The sequence below is a fragment of the Carettochelys insculpta genome, chromosome 16 (assembly GCF_033958435.1).
Source record: "Carettochelys insculpta isolate YL-2023 chromosome 16, ASM3395843v1, whole genome shotgun sequence".
Lineage (NCBI taxonomy): Eukaryota > Metazoa > Chordata > Testudines > Carettochelyidae > Carettochelys > Carettochelys insculpta.
Genome location: NC_134152.1, coordinates 26,150,269 through 26,164,583, shown reverse-complemented (window position 1 = coordinate 26,164,583; position 14,315 = coordinate 26,150,269). Strand labels below are relative to the sequence as shown.

Genomic DNA, 14,315 nt, shown 5'->3' with positions numbered 1-14,315 from the left:
AATGATTAGTCGGTCAGTTACACACAATACAGGAGAACTGCTAGATGTGCTCACCAAGCTAGGCAACCAAGAAAAGACATTTCAAAAATAGTGTCAGGGTATTTTAAGTGGGATGATCGCTTCCAGTCTCTGTGACCTTGTGGATGTGAAGTTCACTGTGCGGCCGAATGTGTCACTATTAGGCATTGAGAGACAACTGTTAAGAGTACTGTCAGGACCGACATATGTCATTCAATGTCTGTACTTGCACTGCATCTATCTCAGTAGGTCAATCGTGGCTCAATGCCATTCATAGATGTGGATTTATGCCATCACTTTAACAGGGTAATTACATCAGTTGGAGGAAAAATTTAAGTGTAGACACTTGTGCAATTGCTTCGTGACTTATATCAGTCTAACTCTGTGCTGTAAGACAGGCCTAATTTGTACCACCACAAAAAGAGATAAAGAAGAAGATATTTTTGGCCAACTGTGTACCCAGAGGCTACGTCTACACTACAGTGATCTGTCAACAGAAGTTGCTGTCGGAAGAGATCTTCCAGCAGAACGTCTGTTAACAGACCACATCCACATACAAAAGTGGATTGCAAGTGCAATCTGCTCTGTCGATAGAGAGCAGTTAGACTCCCTGGCTGCTCTCTCAACAGAATGGCCAGCTGGAAGGTCAGCAAACAGGGCAAAGGCATCATTCCTCATTGCAGAGAGGCAGAACACTGTCGGCAGAAGTACAGGGTTTGAGTGTAGATGCTCTGCGAGCTTTGTCAACAAAGCAAAACTATCTTGTGTAAATGTAGCCACAGTACTGTCCATAATCAATATTTATAAGAGCTTATTTAAACTGTTTCTGAACCAATAGAAAAGCAAAACAAAATCTTGACAGTCCTTTAGATATTATCCAAGGTACAAATTCTGTACATTTTACATAATTTTTCTTCACTGCCAATAACTTCTAAACTCTCAAACTTATTGTTTGAATCAAATTAAATTAAATTGTTCTATTTAGGCACAACAAACTACATACTGTAATAAAATCTAAAACAAGTTTTATCCTATGTAACTATAGCTATAAATTTATGAGTGAAACTTAAACATTTCTTTTAGAATGCTTACCGCTTCTGTGATGCCAGAAATCCCTGCATTATTTACTGCACTTGTTACTACTTCAGAAGTTGGCTTTTGGTTTGTAACAGACATATGGAGAGTAATATTCTTCAGGATTTGTAGCTCTAGATCTCGCAACAAAACCTGCAGGTCACTCTTGCTCACAAATTTGGATGTTAGCCATTGGAGTAGTGATTCAGAAAATTCTTCTTGTTGGTCACCAAAAAACATAAGTTTGACAGATTCTTTGACCTGGGCATCTACCTATTAAAATCCATCAACAGGTTAAAGTTACTGTTTGGATATGCTTTCAAAATAATTTAATCCTCAAATTATCTGAAGTAATAAATGAACAGTTGTGTAACCACTAGGCTTAAAATCCTTGAATTATAAAGCACCTCAGTAAAAACTCCTCCATTGGTACAGCATGCCTTTGAGAAGTGGGTAGGAGAGGAATCTTGTAACACTGGAGATGGACCCTTTGGAACAACTGGTGGAATGAACCTGAAAAGAGTCTATAAGACCCCTTTTTTTGTTCTATCAGTGTCAGTTTCTTGAGTGCACCTCACATTATTCAGTATTGCAAGTACCTACGATATGGTGATCTCAAAGATTAAATTGGCAAAAAATAGTCCACATCATCACTAAATTTATTTTAATCCCAATAAACAGATGGAGTTACTGAGGACCTCAAGAAGCTATTCAGAGGCTGTGTAAATACAGAGCCAGAGAATATGTGAAATACATTCTTTTCACAAAAGAAATCAGCAGACAAATTAGGCTACACAGAGAATAGCATATCAAAATGAGTAATTGAAAATTACCTAAAATTACAAAGAGTACAAGAGGTAATTTATTTACATGCAGAATCATAAAAAGATCAAGCAGCACGGAGAAAATAGTGCCATATAATCAGCCCTGTCTGCTCAACATATACTATCAGCTTCATGTACTTCACTAAAAACTGAATACCACACCTACTGCTCCTCTCTGGAATTCAGAGTGTAAAATACAAATGAAGAAGGTCCTTAATCTGAATAGAATAATTTAGAAAACGGGTTGAAGACTGAAGTAAAAATATTGTGAATAAAAAAATAACTCTGAACTGGAGAAATTATGGAAGTCAGTGAATAAAGAATTCCCATCTTCCTTTTTAAAATCTTAAGAAAAGAAAGTCAGGTTAAGCTACCGCAAGTGAATATTTCAAAAACTGTGCATTGAACCAGGAGACAAGTTGTGTTGTAGGTTATATTTTGTTGATAAAGCTGCTTAATCATAAGAGAAAAAAAAGTCTACAAATCTGTATGAAATCCAGATTGCTCAAAAACTGAAAGCTAAGAAGAATCAAATTGGTCACTTGACCTGGGTGTGAAATAAATGCCTTACAAATTGCAGTCAAATGATGGGCAATTTACACCTTCAGGGCTCAGACACAAATTTATGATCTTTCATGCCGGCTGACATGATTTCTCAAAGGAAGCATCATGAAAGCCAAGAAAAAGGAAGAGCAAATTACATGCAACAAGGTTGAAATGTTTTCTCTTTATTACAGAGCTTGTCCTCAGAAAGAATAGGCATGAAGACTGATGAATACGTCCCAAGTGTAGATTCTCAGCTGCATTAACCACACATCCTCCAATTTCATATCACACAGACAGCCATAACGGGCCCTGGCTTCATGCCCTGAAAGGGGCAGGGCCAAGTAAATTTGGCCCTCAGCATTGGCCAGACAATGGTGCCACCCCACCCTCCCCACAGCTGCACACAGTAGTGCTGCTGTAGCAATTCAAAGGGGCCCAGAGCTCTGGCAGCAGTGGTGGCTGGAGTTGTGGGCCCCTTTGAAATACTGGGCATGGGAGTGACTGTCCCTTTGCCCTTTCTGTCACAGGGCCTACTCACAGTTAACCAGCCATATGAGTTAACACTTCTAATGCTACATCATTTATTTTGATATGACCTCCACAATCAAATAGGAGCCTAGATTCTGATGTGGGATGTCATGTGCTTGAATGCAACCAAAAAAGTATTTAATCACCTTTCAACAACTATAGAATAGACATCACAAACTAACATTACACCCTTATAGCAGTTCTTCCATAGAATCGTAGAAGGTTACAGTTGGAAAAGATCTCAGGAGATCCAGTCCAACCCCCTACTCAAACCAGGACCAACGCCAATTAAACCATCCCAGCCAGGGCGTTTGTCGAGCCTGGCCTTAAAAACCTCTGAGGGTGAAAATTCCACCTCCTCCCTAGGTAATCCCACCCATCTCGTGAAACAGCTCCTTCCGCTGCCCCAATATCCAACCTAGGCCTCCCCCACTGCAACTCAAGACCACTTCTTCTTATTCTGTCACATCTGCCACCAATGCCAACAGCCTAGCTCCATCCTCTTTGGAAACCCGCCCTCCTCCATGTTGTTCCAATTTACAATTACAAATTTAACTCTACAAATGAAGAAAGAGGTACTTACTATATCTGTACATTACTTGAGCTGATGGCAGTTAATGTTACTGCTTTACAACAGTGTTTTATTGCGTTTCTATAATGTGTACAAATTAGCTGGACACACCAGATAAACATGCCAGTTACTAGTATAAGCTATACACAAAATCGCTAATATATTTACTCTGTGTGTCTAATTCCATTTATGTTTTAAATGTATCCCTTGTTATGTGGAAATGTCTAATAAGTTTAGCACTTGCTACTTCAGAAAACATTACTGTCTCAAAATTAGCATAATGTTGTTGCCTGAAAGTATTTTATTCAATGTAATCAAACAGATGTGAGTACAGTGTATTTTCTGTGGAGACTCTATTCAAAATTGCATAATGGACAAATGCAAGTTTCATAGTGAGGAACTGTAGAACTTACTTTTTCATGAATTGTATCTATTTTCTCACACTTGGTCTTCAGGACTTGTGGAGGTAACAGTTCTGACTTCACATGAACCAAATCTAGTTCTAGTTGCTTAATCTTGGATAAAAGGTGCTGATTTTGTTCATCAGTTTCACTGGTAAGCCCAAAAGTCATAATTTAAGAGCAAGGAGGTCAGAATAAATAACGCAACTTAAAATTAAATCAAATATTTGTTAAGATATTTGTCTAACATACAAACAACATCATGGTAAAACCTAAAATAGAATTTGTGATCCTAACAATGCATGTCCTTTCAAATTAATATCTCTACTTAAGATAGTCATCCTAAAATCTGTTTTAAATCAGTATATGCTGAAATGTTAATACAATTTAGAATTAAATACCTGTAGGATTTTACTTAGTCGACGATGAAATATTAGGACATAGGTTTGTGGGATTCCGTAACGTTTTTATAGAATGAGAGTTGATGCCTTTTTACGTGATTTTGCCATGTAATACACTATAAGCTTTATTATCCAGCAGTACTGGAGAATGGGGCTGAGGGTGGGGAGGGCTGGATAATCAAATGTGCTGGTTATTGGAGCTGGCCCCATGGCCAGGCAGCAGGCCCACCCTGGCACTGCAGCCAGCCCCAGCTCCAGCGCCAGCGCCATTTATCCTAAGGCTGGATAATGCTTTTACTGTATTCTTGTGGAGTCTAAAGTATTTTAAACTAGTTATTGGAACTCAAACTCAGGGTCTAAATTATGGATACGACTAGGTCAGGTCTCCAAGATGCAATTCAAAACAACGCAAATGTGACAAAACTAGATCAATGAGAATTATATAAGGGAAATAGATCAACTATATCCTTCTAAAGCTATTTCATTGGTTGAATTCTTATTTAAAGTGATGCACATTCAGTTATAGAATACTATTTATTTTCAAATACTTGTGCTTTGGAGAAGAATGATGCTCTGTCCTGGTAGCATGTGATCCAAAAATCAGAAATAAAGATAACTGTCAAACAATGTAGATGCAATTAAATTTATACATATAATGAATCCGCATCAGTCTCTTAGAATCAGAACCTATTTCTAAGCCCATTTTTGTTAAATACACTGCTTAACACTTTGTAAGTGGTCTCTGAAAAATTTCCAAAAATCTTCAATTTTGGGAGCTGTCAGGAATTCTTTTTGTTAAGATGTTTGTTGGGAAACACCTGTTACTGAAAACTGGAGGTTGTGTGTGTGGAAATATGTTCATTTTGACAAATTCTTTGCCAAGAAAAACTTCTCAGATCTAGGATGGAAATGTTAGTGAAAAATGGAGAGGCCACCACCCCAGATTAGTCTGTAGCCCAGTAGTTTTGGCACTCGTTTACAATGTTGGATCCTCAGCTTCAAATCCCTGTTCTTCCTGATTCAGAACAGGAACTTGCACAGGGATTCCCATAACACATGTAAGCGTCCAAACCACTGCTTTATAATCAGTCTCCCTTTGCCTTGGTATTATTCATATATGGGGGAAAGCTCTAACAGGTGGGATTTTGGAGACAATGGTCAGGATCTCATTTTTTTTCCCTGAATGCTTTGTAGTTGCCCCAATGCAGAATGAAGCCATATGCCAAAATCTAATTTTTTTTTTTTTCTGCCAAATACAATTCTTACTTTTTTCTGGCCAGTCCTACTCAGCCTCTCAGTCATAGAGAATTTATGCCTCCTACACTTCTAAAGAAATAAGGAGCTTAAATAATAGTCTGATACTAAGGGCAGGATATAGGACTATTCAGAATTCAGAGATGGCCTTCTTGCACTGATGTCTAGAATCTTTGCTAAAACACAGTATAAAAAGGTAACACATGCTGACAAACACTTCAACAAAACTTTAAAAACCATTGAACTGACACACAACAGGCATTAGAAAAGGATAGTTACCATTGTACTTCAGTGAACGATTCCTACCACCATCAATTAGTATCAGGATTCAAAATGCAACATATTAGACATAGACAGTAGTCATACCTCACTATTCTTGTCTGAGTTAGTTCAAATTCCTTCTGGATGCCCTGATAGATATGAAAAATTGGTTTTAAAAAGTGTATTCTTTAACTTTAAGATTGCAAATATGGTTGGGCCACACCCATTAAATTTCTAAACAAGTAAGTTTAATGTTTCTATATATCCATTTGCATAAACCATACTGTGCCAAATTACCTGCTTTATTGGCCTGACTCTGATGGAAAGCACCATCATAAAACAGCAGAGAAAAAGAGGACAGCAAATACAGCTCAATAGAACTTTGTTAAAAATGCAGGGGCCCAGTTCATTGGCACAATCTTCCATGCAAGAGGTCAGAGATAAGTTCCTGGATTTCGATTTAAAGTAGGCAGGGGCCTAAAAGTTTCCTTACTCTGTAAAGATCCCACATAGCTAACCTACGAGATGATGCTGGGGTCTCTCCTAGCTCTCCTTTATTACATGACACTTATTACAGTGCGGCATATATTATTGGAATGGGTAGCATATAAACGAGACAAAAGAGCTTCAAAGCCACATGTTCCCATTCCCAATGGGGGTGAAACTGCATTCACCACATTTTGGGACACCAGTACTGATCCTAGGTTTGAAACTTTCAGGAAAACGCAAGAGATCTCAGAACTCTCATTCATACAACAGAAACAAAGCACCAGAATTCAGTCTGTTGCCAATACAAATAGACTTGTTTTTACAAAGTAAGATTAGGTAACAGAGGTCATAGAAGTCACAGAAATCATGACTTCCAGAGACCTTGTGACATTTTCCACTTCAGCTCTGAGATGGTAGTGCTGGAACGTACAGGTGCCATAGTGAGGACAGAGGCCTCTAGGATCACACTAGGGGTGGGTACTAGACATACCTATCTCCCCATTTTGTCACAGCTGTTTTTTAAGTAAAAATTAGGGAAAGATAACCTGCTCTGTGAATTTGTTTATTGCCTGTTTCATAACTTTTACTAAAAATAATTGTGGCAAAACCTTAGCCCTACAAAGCAATGTGTTGTACTGGGCCAGACTGCTTTTACAATGCAAAATAAAAAATCTTCATAAAATGTAAATAAAACTCATTGATGCTAGCTTTTATTTACTCATTTGTCTACAGCTGTGGAATTTAAATAAATGTATTACACTTATGAGAATATTAGGTTGTCTTCACAGCATGGTTAGTTTGAGTTATAACTCAGTGTTAGCCCTAACCTGTCCACACCTAGGCCTGCTGTGGGTTGGTGGAAGCTTGCATGATCCTGATGCTCAAGCTAGTGACACAGTGGTGATGTTACAACTCCTCAATAGCTAATTTAATCACTCTGCTAATCTAGGAATTCTGTGCTGATAACCAAATCATCCTATGTAACTCCAGAGAATTGTTCTGAAATGAATTTGCCCTCATTGCACTGCACTCAAGCTAATTGTTACTGTGAAAACAAGATCCTTAGTGTAGTGTTTCCCAAATGGTGTTCCACGGAAAACCCTGTGAAAATAAGGGTTCTGTGAAAAAATGACCATGGTTTGGCAACCTGTGGCTCTGGAGTCGCATGCAGCTCTAAGGAGTCATTTGCGGTTCCAGATGCTGCCACTACTGACTCCTCTGCAGCTCCGCCCTGCCACTCCTGAAAACAGCAGAACTAAATTTAATTGGTTTAACAGCTGGCAGGGCAGCAGGAGGGATCCATCTGTTAAACTGAATTTATTTCCATTATTTCAATGGTGCTAGGGCAGGAAGCCACAGAGAGCCGCTCACTTGCAAAGTAGCCAGCACACAGGCAATGGCAGCAGGGCAAGGGGGAGCCAAGGCTATCTGGAAGGGGAGCCAGACAGATCCCACACTTCCCGCATTGACTCTGCCTTTCACTGGCTGTGAGACTGGACTCTCGCGTTGCCATAGGGTGGCCAATGAAATCGGGCCCTTGGGACCAGATCAGAGAAGCAGCAGTGGCTAAGGTAGGTTTGTCCGTCATGTTGGGTGAGGTAATGAGAGGAGCTAACTCGGGCTAAGTTTGTTTAGGCGGGTAAGGCTGGAGACCTCTTTGGATGGAAGGGTTAGTCCCCAGGGCTGGTTTGGGGCTGAGGTGGGTTAATCCTGGGGGTGGTGGGGTGGGGTTGAGGCTAAGAGGGATTAAGCCATATATAAAACTTATTAGGGATTCTGCAAAATTCTTTCAAGTTTGAAAGTTCTGTTGCCAGATAAAATTGGGAAAACACTGCCGTAGAGTAGGATTTACCCTCCAAGTTTCATTTTCCAGGGAAAGTGAAAGGCAGTAGGATCAAACAATTTTTCTTGTAAACCTAATGCAGTAACGTGTTTGTTTTAAAAATCTTAATTCATTTAAGAGGGGTTTTTTAAAATGCTTTTTTTGGTAGTGACATTAAGCGTGAAAACTTTAAACAACTTTAGCTTTCTGCACCTGCAGACAAACTTCTGTCTTCAGCCTCTCAAAAACAAAAGGAGGCAATTTTAATGAAAGTTTGGGAAGTGCAGACTTACACTTGATAGCTGGAGTGGTGCCAGATCAATGCTGTGAAGTTTACTAAGCAGCATTTCAGTAGCTGACTGAAATTTACTCCATTTATTTTGTAGGCTATACTGTGAATTATACGTAGGCAAGAAGGAAAGTCTTTCAGTACCTCAGATTTTGCAGAAAGTTTTCCAATAACATCTTCTAGTGCTAGAATGCGCAATTCATGTTCTTGGTGTAAAGCCAGAAAATCAGTCTTAAAAACAGAAAAAAAACCAAATGCTCTACTTACTGAAAACAAGATAGTCAAACTGCCATTAAGATCTTCAGTAAAACCATTAATTTTATGCTGTGATTATGCTAAATACTCTGTGCATACAAACCAAAGATTAAATATTTTTGGAAGCATGCTTTAGCCATTTAAATTCAATTGATTTTGATGCCAAGCTGTGCTACATTAGACTAACCATTTAGAGATAGCTGTGTGAGATTGAGAGCACAAGAAGGGGGCAGTACTGCTGACAAAACTACCTGCTTACTGCTTGCCATTTGGTGGGGCACTATCAGCAGAAATCTTGAGTTATATTTATTAGCATCAAAGCTACAGCCTAATACCAAATTGGGCTGCTGATTAATTAAAGGGAATACGGGCTAATGAAAACCACTTTTGTGGAAAAACAGTTTGTCAGATTAAGGTTTGAAGCCTTCTGTAGGCTATTACTTAGTAACCTATCATATTTGTAATGTTTCTGAAAGTTAACTATGACAAATGTTTGAAGAGAGTTTTTTCTGACGATTTCAGATAGTGATTCTCAACCCAATGGCCACTTGCAGCCCAGTCAGCACACAGCCGTGACCCATGTGACATCTTCATAGCAATACATATGATATGTATATTGTGTGGATGTGGCCTACAAACACAAAGAACTGCATATATGCAGCCCACAACGATAAATGTTTTGAGAACCACTGATTCAGGTGCTCAAATCCCATTCAAAACCAATTAAATTAATATTCCTAAGTAACTTAAGCAGTACTGGAAACTAAAATCACCTTTTTATGTTAACAGAGGGTCAGAGCAAAAGACTGAGCTGAAGGAAAGAATTTTATTGGTAGTATACTATAGTAAATATTGTCCCTAGCATCAAAAGCCTTATACACATATATATTCAGAATGAAAAGTACAAACATTTTAAAACATACAGCCTACACTGAACATTTGACTCTACGTAAGAGATAAATGCTTTCATCCAATCACAGCCTGCTTTATTATTTCTGGTGCTGTAATTTTATACTTACCACCATTTTTGTTACAAAAGTGGGACAGTGCAAGATAAACAGAGCTCTGTCCCCATCTCTCACCCTTCCTCACACAAAGACAATGACAGCTTGAACCTCTCTAATCCGGAATGCTCTCGTCCGGCAACATCTGTAACCCACATGATTTTAGTTAGCCGGATGACCACTTATCACAGGTGCGGCCAAGTTTTCTGTGATCCCATGAAGTTTGTTTACAGCCAGCAGTCCTGGCTCTCAGTGTTCTGTGCTGTTCTTTAGCTGTAATTTACTCATAAATGTCTTCCAACAGCTCAGTATGCAGTGGAAGTGTTGGTAATGTGCTAGACAATACTGACTTCCCATGGTCTAGCAAATTCTCTTGTCCACCAACAGTCAGGACCCTAGGGTGCCAGATAAGAGAGGTTCAACCTGTAGCACCTGTTTACTGCCTCTTGCCTAAAGAGTAAGATTCAAGAGCTGTTGGAAGCCTTGGATCTGGTACATGGCAGGTTGTCATGTTAGGCTAACATCCACAGCCTCCTCTTGGTTAAAAAAGAAAACCTGGAAGTTAGTTTATGCCTCCAATGCTGGTAGGCAAGTACTCCCTGCTTTAGGAAAAAAATCTTTAAGCATCAACTCAAATAAATGCAATGACTGCAAGGAGGCATACGCTGAAACAGAGAAAGGGACAACTGAAAATGTGGAGTTCTGATTTACAACCCAACACAAGAAATATATTAACTTCAGTTAAAGCTGCTATTGTACTGGTATAGCCCTTAAACAAACAAACAAAAAGAAAATAAGCAGTTAAATAATTTCAAATCCAGGTACACTCAAATCCCCATTCACAGCTTCAACTACCTTTATAAACTCAAACAAAGGCTCTTCAATATGAAATAAAGAGCAAACAAAACAATCTTGCATGTCATTTGGATAATAAATGCGGATGAGGTTTAGTACACTAATCAATGTAAGAAACCATGAGAGACATTTTGCCTTTACCGTTGAATGTTCCATTTCCTCAGATTTCCTCTCCTTAATATGTTGGCCCATTACATTTTTAATTAGTGTCAGCATCTCACTTTTGTCATTCATCTGGACAACCTGATCCTGAAGCTTCTTCAGTTGTAGTATCACTTTGCCATAATCTTCATCATTGTGATGACATTTGTCAGACATGAAGGCCACTTGCTTTTCCAGTTCACTCACATGACTAGAATCAAAGAACTGTATGGTATCCTAAAAATATGAAGATTTATACACAGAAGAATTAGGCAAGCCCATTTGTTTCCTCATTATTTTTGGATTACAGGTTAGTTATTGGCAAAATCCAGTAGTCAAGAATTAAGATGCCTTTTAAATATTTTACCTGTGGAGGCTGAACATAGTAAGAGGAATCAGGACGTGGTTTAAGAATCTGCACAGTCTCATCTAGTCTTTGTGTTTGCCGCTGTAGGCTTGACCAGCTAAATATAGGCAGTAATGAAAGGAAGCCTTCAAAGCCCCAGTACCATATACCTTAAGCAAGAAAATCAAAGAAAAAGAAAAGAAAAAATTGCTTTTAATAAGAAGTGTGATCTAAAATTTCATGACCATTTTGATTAATACTTTAAAACAGTTACTTCAGGACATGGACTGTGTCACATTTGGAAAGCGCACTTTACATTGTGGGCTCTAAAAAAGTCTAAACAAAATTGTGATTAAGATGTTAAGATTGCAAACCAAGCACTCACGGATTAGGAAATGCCAGAGTTAAGGTTGCTTGAGAAACCTTAGATTTCTTCTGTATATGCATTAAGATACAATCTTTATGTGATCACATACCTTCCCATGACTTAGTGCACAATATGCACTGCATGGCACACTTCAATTTTTCTTTTTCCTCATTTCATTATTCTAGGTGTTCTCTATCTTATTTATTGCTCACCAAATCCCTGCACCAAATGCAGAACTACTAATTTCCTTATTTTTTTTTTATGTTTTGCTTTCATAGTAGTACCAGTGTTTTCCAAACATTAATGCATAACACCCTTCAGAACACCTATGTGGTTAGGCAGCATTATCGTACCACTAGAGCAATCCTTCTGGCAACATCTCAATTCCCTGTCCCAAAGAATGGAGGCAATAGAATATCTTTCCTAGATCTGTAAGATTTTACTTTTTTAGCATGGCAAGGAGTAGGTTTCCTTAACCTTACTCTCAGAAATAATTAAACCACTTTAGGTGAAACTTCATTTTAAAATATTCATCCTTGAGTAGATATCAGACATGGAATATTTCTATCCAGAGGCTGCGTCTACACTAGCCCCCTTCTTTAAAGGGGGCATGGTAATCAGCCAGATCAGAGAATACTAATGCATATTCATTGCAGCACTTCATTAGGCTAATTCTCCTCCCAGCAACGCTGAAGTGATGGTATGCCATGTAGCTGTGGGCACTTTGAAGTGCCTGCACTACTTCAAAGTGCCTTTACTCCCCAAAATTTTTTTTGACACTTTGAAGTTGCCATGCGGAGAAACAGCCTAATGAAATCAGAGCATTTCATTAGTATTCTATGATCAGGCTGATTCGAAGGCCCCTTTCGAAGAAGGCGGCAAGCACAGACATAGCCAAAATGTTTAAGTTAGATGAAGTTACAAGCAACCAAAGTGAGCGTTTTAAAATGGAAAATATTGGGCCACTGTAACTGTTGGCAATGAGCACAACCTACAATAATGCAATTGGAGTTCTTTATTTAACTAATCATCAATAGGTAATTTATATGAAGTGTCCTAATGGGCTCCTTCTAGTTTCTGATAGACAACTGCTTGCCTTTAGTTCTCTTCAGACAGATGGCCTCGATACTGAGGGGGGCACAGACACTGAACTGCCTTCTCACAACAATACATATTCTTTTCATTTCAGAAGGGAAGCACACTGTCAAGGCAGTGTTGGGAAATTCACAAAATGCTGCTGTCTGCATACAGACCTTCCATCTCCTGTACTGTTAACTGGACATCTTTCACAAACATTGAATTCACCTGAAAATTCTAGTTTGATACATCTGTTTTAACTATTCACCAGTTTGCACTAGCAACAATATACAAGTGCTTCACATACCTAGCAAAAAGAGCAGTGGGATGAGAAACAGTAACAACTTGTAAGTCTTTGGAAGGCATCTGGAAACAGAAAAGTAAATATAACTTAATTGGACAGGGAATGGGTCTATCATTTTTGATTTCGTTCTATAATTGACTGAGGCACTACCATGAAAGTAACTTCAACTGCGTGTTTAGTTTTAAATATTTAGAGCTCAATTCTGTGAATTATATCACAAAAATGCTGATATTTTTGAAATCAGCAACGGCATCTAACCCAAATAGTTACATTTTTCTCCCCAAAAAAGAAAAAAACACGTAAGACTTAAATTACTGTATTTAGTAATTTGAAATGACTATCTATGTAGCATCTTAGGAGAGAGTCAGGCCCACAAAGCTGCACCCATTAACTGACACACACAAGTAAACAAGCAGTAATATTTACTACACTTCCGTAAGTAAGATTTCTATATTTTTCACTGTAAATAGATAGTTATGTACATGGATGTTTGTGGAATGAAAGTTACTGATATACAGGAAGAAGCAGATTCCAACTCATGAAATATAATACACAGGATAGAAGTATAAATAATGGTACCTCATGACAGAGGAAAGATCAGTTTACATTACAGTAGTGTCTTCATATTGTTTAAAATATTGTTTAAAATTCAACAGCATAGGGAAATACATTGCCCTATCATATCTTAGGCTGATCTAGCTTATGGTTTGGCTACATAGAAATAACACACTTTCCCTGTACTCCATATTATACAGAAGCTTGGGCTAGACTGTGGACTTCTTCTCAGAGACCAGAGGTGTTCAGAAGAGTTCTGCCGTGTCCAAACAACGTGGCTGCTTTTCTGAGACCACTGTTGAAAAAGTGGACACAGTCTGCTGACATTCCCTGTGCATCTCATGCCACAAGGCAGAATGGATATGCCAGCAGAGGGACGTTCCCAACATTTGGCCCCGTGTGGGCACGCTAAATGTCAGGAAAGTCTCTCCCAACAGAACTGGAGGAGAAACATATGCAAACTGTGGTGCACAATTTGCATATCTTTTGCCACAGTTCTCTGCTTTCTAGACTCAGCCAGAGACAATGCATCTGAAAAATACTGGAGTATAATTATTTGGCAAATTCATTTAGCTTATTTATTAATTTGTTAGGTGGACAACAAACCTATGTAAGTGGTCTAACAGTTTTTACGGTTTTTAGCTGTTTAATTCCTTCTCCCAGTATCTCTATATTTGAAATGAAAATATATGATTTGTACAGAAAGATGTGCAACTTTGATTAGAAAGGCAAAAGATTTACACGATCTGAAGAGACTATATAGTAGCACAAATGTGTTCTCCCATTATTAGAATGACAATGAATACTGTCAAATCACCTTTTTGGTTTTTTGCTAAAGTGCATATGATCCTAAAGCTACACATAGAATCTTTCCACATACACAGGGCATGCCTTCTCCATTTGTATTCTCGTATTCATAGACATTTGTATTCT

General features: G+C 38.4%; 1 protein-coding gene across 7 annotated transcripts in view; it reads right to left on the bottom strand.

Moving 5' to 3' along the window:
• Nucleotides 1-14,315, bottom strand: part of SUN1 (Sad1 and UNC84 domain containing 1) — a 67,543-nt gene that overhangs the window by 12,649 nt on the left and 40,579 nt on the right. For all 7 annotated transcript variants that reach the window (XM_075011074.1, XM_075011077.1, XM_075011078.1 and 4 more), the window contains 7 exons: nucleotides 12,831-12,889; nucleotides 11,101-11,249; nucleotides 10,734-10,970; nucleotides 8,623-8,709; nucleotides 5,984-6,027; nucleotides 3,975-4,113; nucleotides 1,111-1,365 (listed from right to left, as the gene is read on the bottom strand). In XM_075011074.1, coding sequence (XP_074867175.1) covers nucleotides 1,111-1,365; nucleotides 3,975-4,113; nucleotides 5,984-6,027; nucleotides 8,623-8,709; nucleotides 10,734-10,970; nucleotides 11,101-11,249; nucleotides 12,831-12,889 — 970 coding nt within the window. The remainder of the gene's footprint in view (nucleotides 1-1,110; nucleotides 1,366-3,974; nucleotides 4,114-5,983; nucleotides 6,028-8,622; nucleotides 8,710-10,733; nucleotides 10,971-11,100; nucleotides 11,250-12,830; nucleotides 12,890-14,315) is intronic.